The sequence below is a fragment of the Megalops cyprinoides genome, chromosome 21 (assembly GCF_013368585.1).
Source record: "Megalops cyprinoides isolate fMegCyp1 chromosome 21, fMegCyp1.pri, whole genome shotgun sequence".
NCBI classification, from domain to species: domain Eukaryota; kingdom Metazoa; phylum Chordata; class Actinopteri; order Elopiformes; family Megalopidae; genus Megalops; species Megalops cyprinoides.
In genome coordinates, this window is record NC_050603.1 from 11,947,327 (window position 1) to 11,963,471 (window position 16,145).

Below are 16,145 nucleotides of genomic sequence, written 5' to 3' on the forward strand. Positions count from 1 at the left end.
TTACTCACCAGCTTTTGCTGCTACTGGCATTGGTTGTTTCACTGTTGTAGCAACCTCCACCCGGACGTAAGTCACCCCCAGAGCCTTGCCCAGAGCCACGTACTGCTCCATCGCCAGTGCTTTGTGCTGGGCATCAGTCACCATGGCAGCGTTGTCAGGACCCAGGGCCTGCAGCTGACTGGGTGAGAATGCCTGAACAAAAAGATACTCATCAGCACAATAAAAACAAGCATCTATTGTAATCACAATGGGATTATACAATAACATGGGATGTGACAGAGACAAAAAAAGAGAATGAGACAGAAGGAGGGAAAGAGGAAGAAAAGAGGGCTGGTGGAAAGAAGGGAGAGGGTATTTAGAAGAAAAAGAGAGGGAGAGATAGATGTTAGGAGGAGAGAAAGTGAGAGAAAGAGATAGGTAGTGTTAGGAGAGAGAAGGTGGTGAAGAGAGACAGAGGAAGAGGAGTGGTTAGAACGGGAGAGAGAGGGAAATGTTGCAGGGGGGCACTCACAGCCAGCCGCTCTGGAGGAATGAGTGGAATAGCCGTCTGAGCGATGAAGGGAAGAACAGCAGGTTTCAGCCTCTGCAGCTCCGATGCGTTCAGACCCGCTGGGGGAAACATGGCCGCCACAAAACATTTACAAAAAAAATACAACCACCAAGAATCATGGCTAATTACAGGAACTGACAAGAAATTGCAGTAGGGGCTGTAAGAAACAAAAGGGCAAATAAAATCACTGTAAATAAACATTATTAGGAGAGATAAAAAAGAAAGCAGAATTTTAAAAGGTGTGGAAAAGACACAGGGAAGAAGAGACAGAGAGCAATGGCAGGGAGAAGGGTGGACTGGAGCTAGAGGACTAACTGCAGCTTGTGACTGACCGATGATATTTCCCATGGTGTTGACCTGGGCTTCAGTCCAGTTTCCCACCTCTCCGAACAACACCAGCACCTTCTCCTTCAGTCGATCGGCCATGTCCTGGGTGCACTGGACTCTGCCCACTGCTGCCAGGGCTTCCCTGCTCCACACACCGTCTCCGTCATTCTCAGAACCGCCCTCGGCTACATCACCAACTCCACTTCCTCAATTTCATCATCATCATCATCATCACCAACACCAGTGTTCAGCCTGTGGGTGCAGTGCAGTGTCATACCTGAAGGGATCAGTGTTGAGCTGCTCTGCCTCTTGAGGGCTCAGTCCACAGATGAACTGGCCCAGTCCCACCATTTCCACTGTGCCCAGAGCTCCAGCCGTGAGGCCAGTCCTCCTCATGAACCCCCGCAACACGGCCTCTCTCTGCCAGGGGAAATCAGTTTTCATCATCATCATCACTGGCATAGCAGCATCACTATTACCATCTTCATCACTATCTGCATTAAGCATCACCATCATCATCATCATCATCATCATCACCACCACTGTCATCTCATCTTCACCTCCTTCGTCACTATTACCACCATTGTCATCAGTTTCAGCACAAATACCACCTCCTCATCATTAATTTACTGGCATTTAGCATATGCTCTTATCCAGTGCGACTTAGATAGGTTAGGTTTTTTTACCCATTCATACAGCTGGATATTTACTGAGGCAGTTCTAGGTTAAGTACCTTCCCCAAGGGTACAACGGCAGTGCCCCAGCAGTCAATTGAACCGGCAACCTTTGGGTTATGAGTCCTACTCCTTACCACTATGCTACACTGGCGCCCCTCACTATCTTAATCATCATTATCACTACCCCCAGATGACAGGCTGACCTGGGCTTGGGCCCAGCTGCAGGGGGAGAGCAGCTCCAGCGTGTCCAGGGACGTGATGTTGAGTTCCTGCAGCTCTGTGGGGGAGAAGCCCTGAGACACACAGCCCAGCTGCAGTACCTGTAACTCAGTCAGGGAGTTCAGCGGACCCCACACCTGCACAAATCACCAGGAGAAGTGGGACAGGAAAACAATGAGACTTATAAATAATGATTACATATGCCCAATAACGGCACACATACACATATGCATATACACACTATAACTGTGTCAATATCAACATGAAAAATTATGACTGACAGATGTCTTCATCCAGGAAGAATGTGTTCACATTTGACACTTTGATGCAGCTGGATTCTTCCCAGAGCGCTTCAGGTTAAGTGCAGGACTGAATGGAGGCTGATAGAAAGCTCCACCCAGGACCTCAAATGTTTAACCCTATGATTCCTGGTGGGTCCCTTTGCAGTACCTGGATGGTCTTGCTCCTCAGTGCTTGCAGCTGCTGGGGGCTGTAGTGGCAGACTTGGCCCAGTTTGGACACACCCTCCACGAAGGTCTTGGTGCACATGCTTAACAGCTGATCTGGGGTCCAATGCATATTCCTCTCGCCTAGCTCCTCAATCGCCAGCAGCATGGGTTCTTTGAGGGAGGGGTCTGTTGGGGGTGGACGGGACAGGCCAGGCCAGGCCAGGAAGGGGGGCGGAGCATGGAGGAGAATGGGGAAATAAGGCATTAATGGTACAGGATAACAGGGGGAAAGAGCAGACAGGTGAGGGAAAGAGGGACACAGAGATGGGGGAGAGTGATGACGTGTGTGTGAAAACTGAGAAGGGAAGAAAGACAAGATGTATTGAATAATTCAAGTGAACCAAACAACTGCAGGGAATAAAATAATGAGCTGATCATCAGCAGAGCCTGTGTCCCTCAAATGATGGGTGTTATGGCGACATCCCTATCCAAACAGAGAGCAGCGGTCAGACCACACACCTTCCATCCACTGCTGGACTCTGGTACTGGGTGGTGCAGTGGTGGTGGAGAGGGAGAAGAGCTTCTGGTGCAGGGCTGAGAGGTCTGGCTGGGTGATGAACTCCTCCGGTGGGCGAGGGGAGGGGGTGGGAGGCAGGCTGTCCAGGAGATCTGATAGGGCCGTTTTCAGCCAAGGCTGGGGAGGAAGTACAGACAGAATATGGCAAGATAAATTAATTTGTCTTTTGGAGTAAGATCACTATAGTGGTCCACATCATGTGCTTTTTATACAATTGAATAGAAATCATTTATTTGTATTCCAAGATGTAGACAAACATTAATTAGACTGTGGAAATGAAATACAGGTTATGGAAGTGTTTACCTTATATGGTAATGACATAAGGGCAGAGTCATTCAGCAGGAGGAGTGGTCCCAGTGATGTCATTGTGCCCAAGGACCAGTCCGAGGGGTCTCTGTTACATCACCAGACGTGAAAAATGTCAAACACAGTAGCCTAACAACTGATGATACTGATGATCTGAAGAGCTGCAAAACTGTAACTGAGTCTATTAAATATGAAGTATAATGTCAGCCTCTTACCCATATGTTGCTCGGACAAGTTCAAAGATGGCCCCACTAAAGATAGGGTGAATTCGGGGGCACTTGGTCAGGGACAACAGACTGGCATTGAGGGCATTAGGGGCCAGGCCAGAGAGACGCCAGGCTTCCAGCTCACACACAAGAGGCCCCAGGCTAGTGATGTCAGCAGGGGTCACTGCTGACAGGTTCTTCCCCTGAAAGGATACAGGACATAAACATATAATTAAAGATAACCCCATTGAAAGTATTAAAGAAAATACCTTGTCAGGGTGAAAGTAACCCCAACGCAATTATTAGAGGAAATACCATAATTTCAACATTGCTTGTATAGATGTAGTTATGAGGCATGCAGTGTTGAGAATTATGCAGACCAACTGAATTCTCATTGAGGAAGCTAGAAGAATTGGCTCGGCTTGTTAAAGATGGTGCGGGAATGTTATATTAGTAATCATTATGGTCTCTCTCTCTCTGTGGTGAATGTGTGTACCAGGCAGCTCAGTGCTCTGTCTGTCAGCCTGAGGCGAGAGATGGAACTGTGGGGCAGGGAGGACAGGTCAGTCTGGGACAGTTTCTCCAGGAAGCAGGGGCACACTGCATCCGGGAGACCTGCTATCTTCTCCGGACTGCCGGCGCAGGACAGCGGGGTAGAGGGGTTGGTATCAGACAGAAGGGGAGAAGAAGAATAAGATAATTAAATATATAATCATTTATAATGGCATCAGTTAAAGACAAAGATTACTACTTCCATTAACCATAAGTGAAACCATAGCTTTATCCCTATCCTTATTTAAAGTGGTACACTGGTTATCAATCGTGCAAAACAATAAAAAGCAACGCTTTAGGATGCTCATACAGTTTGTACTTTCCCCTGTGTAGCTGTGGACTTCACCTTACACCACCTTAGGCCTGAAAGGGGCTTAACAGTATCTGTATTGAACATCGCTAATTACAGTTATGGCTAAATTAACAATAAAAATGACTAAGAGAAGAATGTTAGTGAAGGCGAGCAGTGACAATGCTGATGTGATAAAGGCTGATGGAGCTGGACTGACGCAAGCTGGAGCAGCAGCAGAGCAGGGATGGCGCTCAGCTCAGGGTCTGTGATGTTGCTGAAGTAGTTTTCTCTCTTGCTCTCCAAACTCTGGAACAGCTTCTTCGCTGCACAGCGCACCTGACAGACAGACAGAGAGAGAAGGAGAGACAGACAGAGAGAGAGAGAGTGAGAGAGAGAGACAGACAGACAGACAGACAGTGAGAGAGAGTGAGTGAGAGAGAGAGAGACAGAGAGAGAGAGAGAAAGAGAGAGAAAGAGATGACAGACAGTGAGAGACAGACAGACAGAGAGAGAGAGAGAGAGAGAGAAGGAGAGACAGAGAGAGAGACAGAGAGAGAGAGAGAGAGAAAGAGAGAGAGAAAGAGAGAGAGAGAAAGACATGACAGACAGAGTGATTGATGGAAAAAGGGAGAGGAGGCAGGGAGAGAGAGGTATGGTATAATGCTAGTGCGCACACATAAAAGCACATTAATGCGTGTGTGGAACTGCAGACAGCTGGCCTGCATGCACACCTGCGTTTTGGAGAGCCAGGCTGCACTCTGTGTCAGCGTCTGCACCACGGCCAGAACCTCAGTCTCATTAAGGCTGTCAATCATCTCACAGGTCACACCCTGCACTGCTGAGCCCAGCCTCCTGAGGACAGGCCACGTTCACAGTGACATTAGCACCAACATTACAATCAGCATTATTATAAATATCACTATCATCATTAATACTAATATGATCATCATTATGACTGTCATAATAATTGATCACTATCTTAATTATTAATATTTATCATCATATATCACAGATATATGATGATAAATATTGATCACAGTGATATTTATCATTCTCATAATCATCATCATATTTACCACCATATGTATTTTTTATTATGTAGACATAATAAACTATTGTCACCCTCTTCATTATAGTCATCATCACTACTATAATCACTATTGTAATTATATCTTTATTTTCTTCATCATTACTTACATTTTTGTTAAAATTATCATGTTCTTTATCATCTTCATCATATTTTCACTGATATAAACTCAGTCTTAACTTCCATTATAATTATTTTGCACAGCACATATAAATGGAACCAGTAACTGATATGGATCACACCAGTCATCTCACAAAAGAGACAACTGTCAAAATGAAATGGAGACACCTCTCACCCAATATCCTCAGGTCTTAACGTCTTGCCTAAAATCTTCTTCACCAGAAAGGCAGACTGAAAAACAAGAGAAAAGGGTAGTAATATAGTGTTAGCTCTGACAGGCAGTGAAGTCATTTGTCCCTCTGGTTCCAGGATAACAGAAAGTCATAGTCATGGTTCTTTTAATTTGTTAATTGATTGACTTTATCCTTTATACAACGGCTGGTTTACTAAGGAAACAGATGTTTGAACCTGAGCTTTTTTGGTGTCAGATAAACAATGTCGTAAACCATGGCCCTACCAGGCTGAGTGGGGATCTGTCAGAGTGATTGTAATTGATAATCACTACTGCTCTGATTAGGCTGATTATGGGCGTTACCTGTGCCCGAGTCCAATTCCGCCCCTCCAGCTGGTCCACAGTTTGCAGGTGTGCCTGTGACAGGGCAGACAGCGACAGGCTGGACAGCAGGGGACCAGAGACGCACCGTACCACCTCTGACACACTTGTGTTACTGTGTAACTGTGTGAAAAGAAACTTGTCAGCCACTGCACACTGGATTCTACTTAATATACATAAAAGAAGACAGCTAAAACAGTATTTCAATCATATATTACATTAGAAGGCATACAAAGGTGAAATATGTCCTCTAGCAATGCCCTTGTAGTGTGCGTATGTGCACAAATTTCAGACAATCTGAGAGGGCCATAGTTCAGAGGCTCGGAATAACTTTGAAAAATCATGATAGTGACTTCACCCTCCATCATATCTCCCTATTCACAATCCTACTTTATCCCTCTCCACCCCACACATTCCCACTTCCATCATCTTTCCTCACTGCCTCACCTCTTCCTGCACACCTGTACCACTGTACTGCCTCTCTCACTCTCCTGTCCCTCCCTCCCTTCCCCCTCTCTCACCCCCTCCAGCAGGGCTGTCCTTTGCAGTTCAGACAGCTCCTGGCTCAGGGTGTTCAGCCCGTCTGTACCCAGCAGGCCCTGGGGTCCAACCCTCCGCAGAACCGCGCTGCCCACCCCTCGCACCACTGACCCCAGAGACAGCAGATCCTGACCAGGCACGGACTGGGAACAAGAGGAGAGGGAGAGAGACAGGTGGGAGGGTGAAAGAGAGGGAGTAAAAAGGAGAGACAGGTGAGAGAGTGAAGGTTTGATGCCCTAGAACTGGAGTTGTTGTGCCTTTGAGTGAAGCTACATTATTGAAGTAAATATCTATCAATGTAAATCAATCATGAGGAATATTAAAAAGCTATGTAAGCAGCCCTGAGTTACTGTGTAATTCGCTTGCTGGGTTAGAGGGTGAATGAAGAGGAGATTGTTGTGGTATAAAATGCACATGGCCAGAGTAATGGCCGTGCCCCACCTGCATCCCCTGCAGCAGCGTGTTGGCCAGCATGCGGGCCTGCGCGGGGTGCCACCGGGCCCGGCCCAGGGAGGACAGGGAGGCCCGGAGCTCAGAGACGGGCAGCAGGGCCAGCTGAGGGAGCGACAGGGTCGACGTGGCTGACGCAGCCAGCTGCAGCAGCGTGGCCACAGAGTGACCCTCCTCAGACACCACCCGCATCACCAGCTCCTTCTTCAGCTGGAGAGAGGGAGCGAGAGAGGAACAGGCAGGAAAGGGTGGAGAGGAGGTGGGAAGAGGCAGAGGGACAGAGGAGATGAGGAGAGAGGCAGGTTCAAAAGGAGAGAGATTAACATGAGAGAGAGGTACCGAGAAGAAAGGAGAAGAGTGAGGGGAGAAAGAAAGAGAGACAGGAGGGGGAATGAGTTGAAGTGGAGGCAGGGCGGCAGGGGAAGATGGTGAACCACGCAACAGGAAGATAAAAGGAAAGGATGGAAGAAGAGAAGGGAGTGGGAGTGGATGTGAAGAGGGAAAGAGTTACTCTCCTGTTACAACGAAAGAATACAAGCAGCAGAAGTATGGTGAGACCAATAGTAAGAGAAGTAACAGTACCTTGCTGCTTTCAGTGTTCCCACACTCACTGAGCTTAGAGAGAAGGGCCTTACTGGAAAACGCATTGAGAGATGACACATCGCCGTAGAAACACGCCAGGGAGCCCAGTCTGAATGGAAGGACAGGGAGGGAGGTACATTAACCCATACATTCAGCAAACAATGGAGGCCAAAAGTCATACATTGACATTGTGCACACCCATAGTCTACTACCTGTAACTGCACACTCCATCCAAGAAAAGAGCACTGAAATGAGTAGATTTAGATGATAGAGTAGACCATAGATTTTGGTGACATAGCAAAAGCAGAATTAGAGAGTGTAATATTAAGGTGACTGACTAAATCAAACTGGATGATGGAAATAGACTAAAGGAAATGACTATACTTCTTAACGCACTGCAATTCTAAACCCCCCCCCCCACACACACACACAGACACACACACAGACACACAGACACACACATACACACACACATACACACACACATACACACACTTATCATATGCATGCCCTGACACACACCTGCCCAGGTGTTGGAGGAGCTGCTGGTTGTCATGGACACACTCCTCCATCACCCTGCGAAGGACTGTCCTGGCCAGGGAGGGGGTTAGAGGCCCCACCCCACTGAAGGCATTGGGGAATGAGGGCGACAGAAAGAACGGGCAGAGCTGATGAAGGAGGGGAGTTTAGTTAGTGGCATGCACCTCCACACAAATACTTCACACATCCCCCCCCCCCACCCCCCACGCAAACATACTTACATTTCACACACATACATTCCCGTACATTTCACCTACACTTCATACAGACATTCCCTTACCCAAAGACACACACTCACACCGATTCCGACTCATACAAGTATGAACACAAACAGACACGTACACAGAATTCATACAAGTACCCACTCCCACACACACACAGACACACAGCCAAACACAGACGTACATTCATAGAAAGACAAACATACATACACACAGACACACACTTGGACACACACACACCATCCAAACATGCACAATTTATCATATCCTCCACCCTCGTCCACATGATTAATTTTGTTCTTTGGAGTTGTTAGGAGGGAAATTAAGCATGTGAGACAATAGTGAGCAGAACAGTGACCTCCTCTTTAGGGACGGCTTCAAATTCAGAGGACGGTAGCAGAGTAAGGAAGCGCCCCATGACTTCCATCACATCCGCCCTCAGCCACTCCATAGTGGCGGGGCAGTGCTCTGTGAGAGATAAGTGGAGAGAGGAGCGAAGGTTACTCAGCCCTTCACACACAAGCTTTATTATGACACAGCCACATATGCTTATGCTAGGCCCACAGTTGTCTCAAACTGTATGCTATAACTTTGTCTGCCCTCTACAGCATACTAAAATTGTTAGGAGTATGTATGTGTCCATCTGTAGAAACAAGGCTGCCAAAATACACGCTGTCTCATCTTCTTCCTTCCCCGTAACCACCTCTTCCTCTTCAGAGTCTCTCCCACTCCACCCTCCTCACTCCCACTCCCTCTCTCTTCCTTTTTCCTTTATACTTCCTTTATACTTTTTCTCTGTCTGTCACCCTTTTTTCCTCACTTTCACTCCTTTCAGCCTTTTTACACTACGCTCCCCTCTCTCTGCTCCCTCTATTTTCAGTCTCTCGCTCTTTACTTGTTCACAGGGTCTGTTGCAGCACTCAGTGCCTGTGTTTGGTGGTAAGGAGAGAAGCAAGAGTGGTTATAAATGAAACACATCTTAGTTTCACAATAAAAATAAAGAGTGTGTGCAGTGAAAGTACTTGGCCTTAAGTGGTTTTAATAATACTCAGAAAAGACACCTTCATACTTCATCGTTGTAATACATGATTAAAGTTAAGAGAAACAAAATTAGTCAAATAGCAGCCCATGGAAACCATAACATAAATTCCAGTTATGGCAACATCTTTGATTATTCTAATAGCATGCGCACAATGGTGAAACCAACCAGACTGGGATTTGGGTTTGGAACCCAAGAGGGGGTCCAATGTGCAGTTGAAGTAGTTCTGGGCAACTTGCTGCTTGGCCCAGTGAGAGATATGAACTCGATGGCCCAGAGAAAGGGAAGTGAACAACTCATTGAATAACTTCATGCTGAGAGAGAGAGAGAGATATGGTTACAGACATCATACTAAATAAGTCAGAAAAGTGACACCCAGACATTAAATGTACTTTAGGTCATATTCAATCCTACCTGGAAACGGTATACTGGCCTTACATGGCCACTTCCCTTCAAAACATCACTGACCACTGATTACAATGGCTGATACAATGTCGGTCTGTCACTTGCCTCTACAGACTCTGCTGGAGCCCCAAACCATCTGCACCCCAGCCCCACTACAATCCCTCCCCCTCCACTCACATCTCAGTCAGCTGTGCGGGGAGCAGTTGCTGAGGCAGGGTCAGGAGAGGGGACGGGATGTTCTGAAGGTAGGGCTCCGCCCCCCAGAGGAGCAGGGTGAAATCCTCTGGGGCGAGGTCTGTCACATTCATTACCAGGGTGTCCCAGGACAGAGGGGCCACAAAGGCCCTCATGAAACACACTGACCCGCCCTGCAGGAGGAGTGAGGGAAGCAGACAGAGAGATGCAGAGGATGGAGTCATAAGAAGGATGAGAGAGAAGATATGAACAATCATTGAGAACTGGACCAGAGTTATACACATAACAATATGTTGACTGTAGCATTGTTTCATTTAATTGCACTGCTTCATTAGAATTATGGATTATTTTCGTACCTAAACCACTGTTTACAGAGGCTTATCATATCATGCACTACACTATGTTTTTCTGGATGAGTGTTTGCTAAGTGACTAAACTTTAATCTACATGACACAAAAAAGCTCAGATGACATGGGTGAACTTTGCACGAATGTGCTTTGACCACCAGATGGCAGCACTGACCGTGCAGTTCCTCATCATCTGAATCATGTGCAGGAGATTGGAGCAGTTCATCGCCTTCTCTGTCATGTTCTTTAGAGGGGAGTGATCCATGAAAAGACACAATCGTGAAGACACAACCGTGAAGAGACAGGCCACAGAGAAACACACTGATGCCCAACCATCACTTCAAATTTTGTTCAGTTTTTTTCCATGTAAATCAAAATAAACTATACCCGATAACAAAAAACTGACTGTGGAACCGGTCACCAGGTAAGGATGATCATGCAAAACTGACAATAGTGGCACTATAGGCTACTCTGTTCAAGTTCAAACCCAGTTCTGTCCAATTCTGACATTCTATGGGACAACAGCATGGACTAACATATGGATAACTGGTATGGGCATGGTAACATCAGGAAAGGCAGGGGTAAAGGATGGTACCCAGTGCATTTCTGCTACAGACAGCCCCGTGGTGTCGTTTGGCTGACTGGGAGGTGGAGAGAGCCAGGGGTTCGAGGGCAGGGAGGACAGAAGGACGGGGAACAGGTGGAACGGATTGGTGGATGTGTTTCCTACAGCGGAACTGAGACAAAAAGAGAATGTAGGCAGAATCACTCACACAGAAAACGTTATATTAAATAACCTAAAACATGCCCACTTTTCCATCTGAATGACACAGTATCACAACATCACAGTACCTCCCAAGGCTGTGGCAAAAATAGAGTACACTGTCCTTCATCTTTACCCCTGACTAACTAGGAACAAAAACATGCTGTAAAAGAAAATTGAACATATTGAACATGTATGTACAATATTTTCTATTCCAGAAAATATGACTGTCATATTGGAGATCGAGACTTGAGTGCATTTGGTTGGTGCTCAGTTAATCACTTCTTTGTGGATCTGGATGAATACTTTGTGTCGTTGTCATGTCTGAATGTCCTTTTTCAACCACATTTGAACTTCATGGCAGATGGGAACAAGATTTTTGGCGGAAATGTCCTGGTGTGGCTTTGACTAACGTTTTCCTTAAAAGTGCTCCAGGACCCGTAGATCCAAAACAACCCAAAAATATAATAAACCACCATCATACTGCAGTGGACATGCACTCTTTCTCACCATAAGCTTTACCTTTTCTGCTAAACATAAATATATAGTCATAAAGCATCATTACCTTGTGTGATTCATCATCGTGGGTACTGGGTATCCTGCAACACAGGAGACATATACAGTGACAGACTGAGGCCTCTACTCAATCTAACTGATCAAATGCATTTTCTCCATTATTTCCATTAAAAATCTTAAGAGTTGTGTTTTTTACACTACATTTATCATGCATTCCTTAAAATAGTTTTTAAAACAGTTAAAATCATTGCAGTTAGACTGAATGAGCTGCTTCCTGAAGACAGGTTAATCAGTGACTAACTGCAGTCTACACATCGCTAACATGCAGAATGACAAACACATGCAGTCAGAAAAGACAGAAGCATACACATGTACGCACTCATACACACACATACACAGAAATACACACACACACACACACACACACACGCACACGCACACGCACACGCACACGCAAAACAGTAGAAGCTCTCACCCATCGTGGAGCATTTGGCCATCTGTGAAGACAAGCAGAGACAGGACACCATCAACCCAAACAAAGGCCCACTACCTCAGCACAGATCCGATTCTAGGCAGTGGTCATGTGATGACTGATAATGTTGTTATAGACAGCGGTATGACGGTAATAGACAGCAGTGTGATAGTTACAGCCAGTGATGGTGTAATGGTTACAGACAGTGGTGTGGTAGTTGCAGCCAGTGAATGTGTAATGGTTACACACAGTGGTGTGACAGTTGCAGCCAGTGAATGTGTAATGGTTACGGAGAGTGGTGTGATAGTTACAGCCAGTGATGGTGTAATGGTTACAGACAGCGGTGTGATAGTTACAGCCAGTGATTGCGTAATGTTACACACAGTGGTGTGGTAGTTGCAGCCAGTGAATGTGTAATGGTTACGGAGAGTGGTGTGATAGTTGCAAGCTCTGATGTTACCAGTTTCTGCGCTGTGTCAGTGAATCCTGGGGGCAGGGGAGGAAAGCCAGTTATGGAGTAGTTGCGGTCAGGCATCATTGATGATGTCATTGATGACATCATTTCCATTGCTAAACAAAACACAGCACCATATGCAATCAATCAAATACTGTACTGTCATGCTGTGAGAACATGAAGATGTAGTGAGTAAACAAAGGAAGACACACAGATGGTTACAAAGTTGGAGAGGCATGCTTGAATGTGGACTCAACTGATCACACGTATATTTTTCTGCCTCACGATGGCACACAAGCTGACCACCAGTCCCTCAAACACAGCCTCACACCTGCTTAGCAAGGCTCACACATATGGACTACCACACAGAGAGAGATACACATGCATGAAGTGCTTCAGATTTTCTGTTCAGCATTTGATGTCTGGGATCTTACCTGTGAGCCTATGGGCTGTGAGGAGGAAGGTGAGTGCAGTCACCCCCCATACACACATGGTTGGATCCCTCTCTCCCTGTGTTTTCAGTGCAGGACCTATTCAAAAGAGATAGTGGGTGGGAATGAGTTTTAAAAAGAGAAGTGCAATCATGTCCTGGAATGATCACTACTAAGGTGCTTTATAAAAATACTACCTGCACATGCCTAATAGTCCAAATTCAATAATTATAATTTTGCTTCAACTTTACTTAAATGAAGCCCAGCCTTCTAGAGAACCATGCATCGAAGGCCACCAGTTCACAAAGAGTTATATTATCTTTAATAACCTGTAATAAAGAGGATATTCCATTTATCTCTGATGTTGCTGATGTATAGAGTAGTTTAGAGACTATGGTGTAAGGATGTAGGCCATCATACCCTGTAAAAATGCAAAAGCAAATTTACAATAGAAAGGGTTGGAAACTAATTCATCTAAGACAGGCACCTCTTTCCAACAAAGGCTGCAAAACATATATTTTTTTTGATATGCCAAATAACTGGTTTACTAACACTATACATCTAACAATTTGTTTGAGACAGAAAAAAATTAATTTCTGAATAAAAATCTTCAGAAGCATAATACAGGATGTAGTAATGTGCTGCTTTAGCTTTCTTATTTGAAGTTTGAATTTTGTTTTATGTCAGGATTTCAACTTCTGTCCTAAATTTCTACATGTGGAAAAAAACCTGACTCATGCTCCACTGTTGTCATGGCAGCCATTGTTATGTACGTTCCAAAGATAACGCACACCGTGGCTTGTTGCATACACTTCTGTGGGAATTGCTGCCTGGATTATACCCAAGTGGGAATAATCCCACTGGGGCCAAGAAAGGGCTAAACAGGCAGAGAACAGTGGCACTGCCACACACGTACACACCATTTCACCCAGCGCAGGAACAATACAATAACAGTATAAACCTTTAAGGGTTTTGGACATTTAGGTAGTTTCTTGCAGTTTTTTGATTGTATCTGTACTTGCTAATTAACCACTAGTATCATGCATCTGCATCTTCAATTTCTCTGTACATAGCCCTGGCCATAGTTTCAACAAATAAAATAATACAAATAATTTATCATTGTTTATGATAGTCATCATCAGCAGCAGCAGCATCATTACAGCCATGATCACAATCTCAATCACACCATAAATATAAAATACAATTATATTTTGCTGTGGTATAATTCACTCACTTGCCTTTATCTTAATTAGTCAGTATCTTAAGATCACATATTTACATTTACATTTATTTATTTATTTAGCATTTTTTTATTTTTGTGTTTTAGGAAATCATTTAAATGGAGTGAATGTCATAAGTCTATAAATTCTGTTCTCAATTATCCCAGCATGTGTCCGGTGAACTTGATTATTTTATATCTATGTATAGCAAATTTTGTATCTACTTACACAAATGAATCTGGCTGAAGTCCAATAAAAATTGTATTTTTACATTTTGTTAACAAATATGTAAAAACTATACACATTCAACAATAAAATTCCTCCTGTAGAATCAATGGTGTCACACTAAACTAATAAAACATACAGTAAGCTTAACATTGGTTTTCTGTAGCTTCACTTACCGTCCTGTCTGTTCTGATGGGAACTTAAGTCTATAGTTTGGCTGAATGGGATGATGATGGACAGAGATTTGGCTGCTTTTTTGTAAGAATGAGGAATGCGTGTCTCTGTCTCCTCTTCTCTCCTTTTGTCTCTCTCTTTTTCTTCCACCTGCTGTTTTGGAGGTTACCTGTGCCCAGGTGTGCAAGAGCACACGCATACGCATACGCATATGCATACGCACTCACACACACACACACACACACACACACATAAAACTGCACACCTATGGGGTACATTAAATTCTCTACATAGATTCTTGTAATAAAAAATAATTCACTCACACTGGCATTTGATAATACTAACACTCATACTTTGATAATATTGATAGGTTTTCTATGTCACTGTCACAGAGGCACACTGTGATATCACCCCCTGGGAGCAAGGATATTACCAAAACCAATCCTTAAATTACCTCACCATTTTATGATGAAACTGTGACTCCATTATAAGTTCAAGCAAATATTTACCAAAATCTTGCATCTTAATGAATCATGTCAATCTAACTAAAATTATGTTTTTACAAGTGTAAAAATTATGTTTTTGCTTCTGAGGTTTTCACAACCTCAGAGGCAAACAATGGAAATACATTTTCTCCTGAATGTCAAAATGGCACAAAAAAAATCCTTTCATATGTATGATTTGATTCATTTATATCCCTGACTAAAATAAGTTTATTATGAAACATCAGGCATATTACTGGGAAGGATCAATAGCACAATCAAAAACTAAACATAAGCAGTGTGATTGCTCTCTTATGACAGTATAGTTGCAACCGCCCATTGGCAGGAATAAGACAGAGCCCTTGGCCCTCTCCATGGTGATGTTTTATGAGTTTCAGGAACTGAAAAAGAGGCAGCATCTTGTGAGGCTGATGATACAGTCAGCAAAAGACAGGCTGAATATAGCTTTGCAAGACACAACTGCTCAAATCTTTGAGCACAGACAGCACGCAGTGAGGAGAAACAGCACCAAGGTCCATAAAGAAGTCCATAAAGGAGTCCATAAAATCAGCAACATACTTATCTAACATCAGTTACCTGTAAGGCGTTCACCACAAATATTCCAATAAAAACCTTCTGTAAATCACTGTAACTAACATTGGAGAAGAAGAAAACGGGTTAGGAAGGAAGCGAGTAACTATAACCAAGTCACATATAAATAACTGTGTCGTTAATGCCTGATTTAGTAATGTTGCTTCTGTATTGTAGCAAAAAATGCTTACACATATGTACACATGAACACACACAGATACGCACACACAGAGATCACCATGGCTAATATAGACCTAATACATTCAGTGAGACCATAATCCCAATAGATTAAGAGACAAACAACATGCCCAGTCCTGCCAATTCCTCTGTGCTTCAATCCTTTTATCACACCTGCTAATATAATGATGTTAATTAGTAAAAGGGAAACTTCTGGCTTCATGAGGGCATACTAGGCCAAGCAGGTACTGTAGATTGGCATGCTGCCTGACTAAAGCCATAGGGATTCACAGGATGCTGTGTGTGATTGGCTGCATTTTTGAGACAATGCTGCTCAATAGTTATCATAATAAAATCAGAAAACTACACACGCGATTAATAGCACAGTATCTGTGTAGATGTACTA

General features: G+C 44.3%; 1 protein-coding gene across 1 annotated transcript; it reads right to left on the reverse strand.

Annotated features, from left to right (window-relative positions):
• LOC118769159 (otoancorin-like) lies at window positions 1-10,475 on the reverse strand. Its single transcript, XM_036516186.1, has 22 exons — window positions 10,410-10,475; window positions 9,870-10,060; window positions 9,456-9,601; window positions 8,607-8,716; window positions 8,010-8,155; window positions 7,488-7,596; window positions 6,897-7,115; window positions 6,437-6,598; window positions 5,898-6,038; window positions 5,538-5,593; window positions 4,887-5,007; window positions 4,373-4,491; window positions 3,808-3,943; window positions 3,321-3,514; window positions 3,103-3,193; window positions 2,742-2,916; window positions 2,224-2,408; window positions 1,758-1,910; window positions 1,155-1,297; window positions 883-1,019; window positions 512-609; window positions 1-192 (listed from the first exon to the last, which is right to left on the reverse strand). Exons 1-22 carry the CDS (start codon window positions 10,473-10,475, stop codon window positions 1-3), a joined length of 3,090 nt encoding a protein of 1,029 aa, XP_036372079.1.
• Between the last annotated feature and the right edge of the window lie 5,670 nt (window positions 10,476-16,145).

Excerpts from the sequence above, each read along its gene's own strand:
- LOC118769159 (XM_036516186.1), bottom strand. The coding sequence starts at position 10,475 with ATGACAGAGAAGGCGATGAACTGCTCCAATCTCCTGCACATGATTCAG. Across the intron at positions 5,008-5,537 it reads TTAAGACCTGAGGATATTGG|GAGGCTGGGCTCAGCAGTGC; the intron begins GTGAGAGGTGTC and ends GCCTGTCCTCAG. Across the intron at positions 1,020-1,154 it reads CTCAACACTGATCCCTTCAG|GGAAGCCCTGGCAGCAGTGG; the intron begins GTATGACACTGC and ends TGTGTGGAGCAG.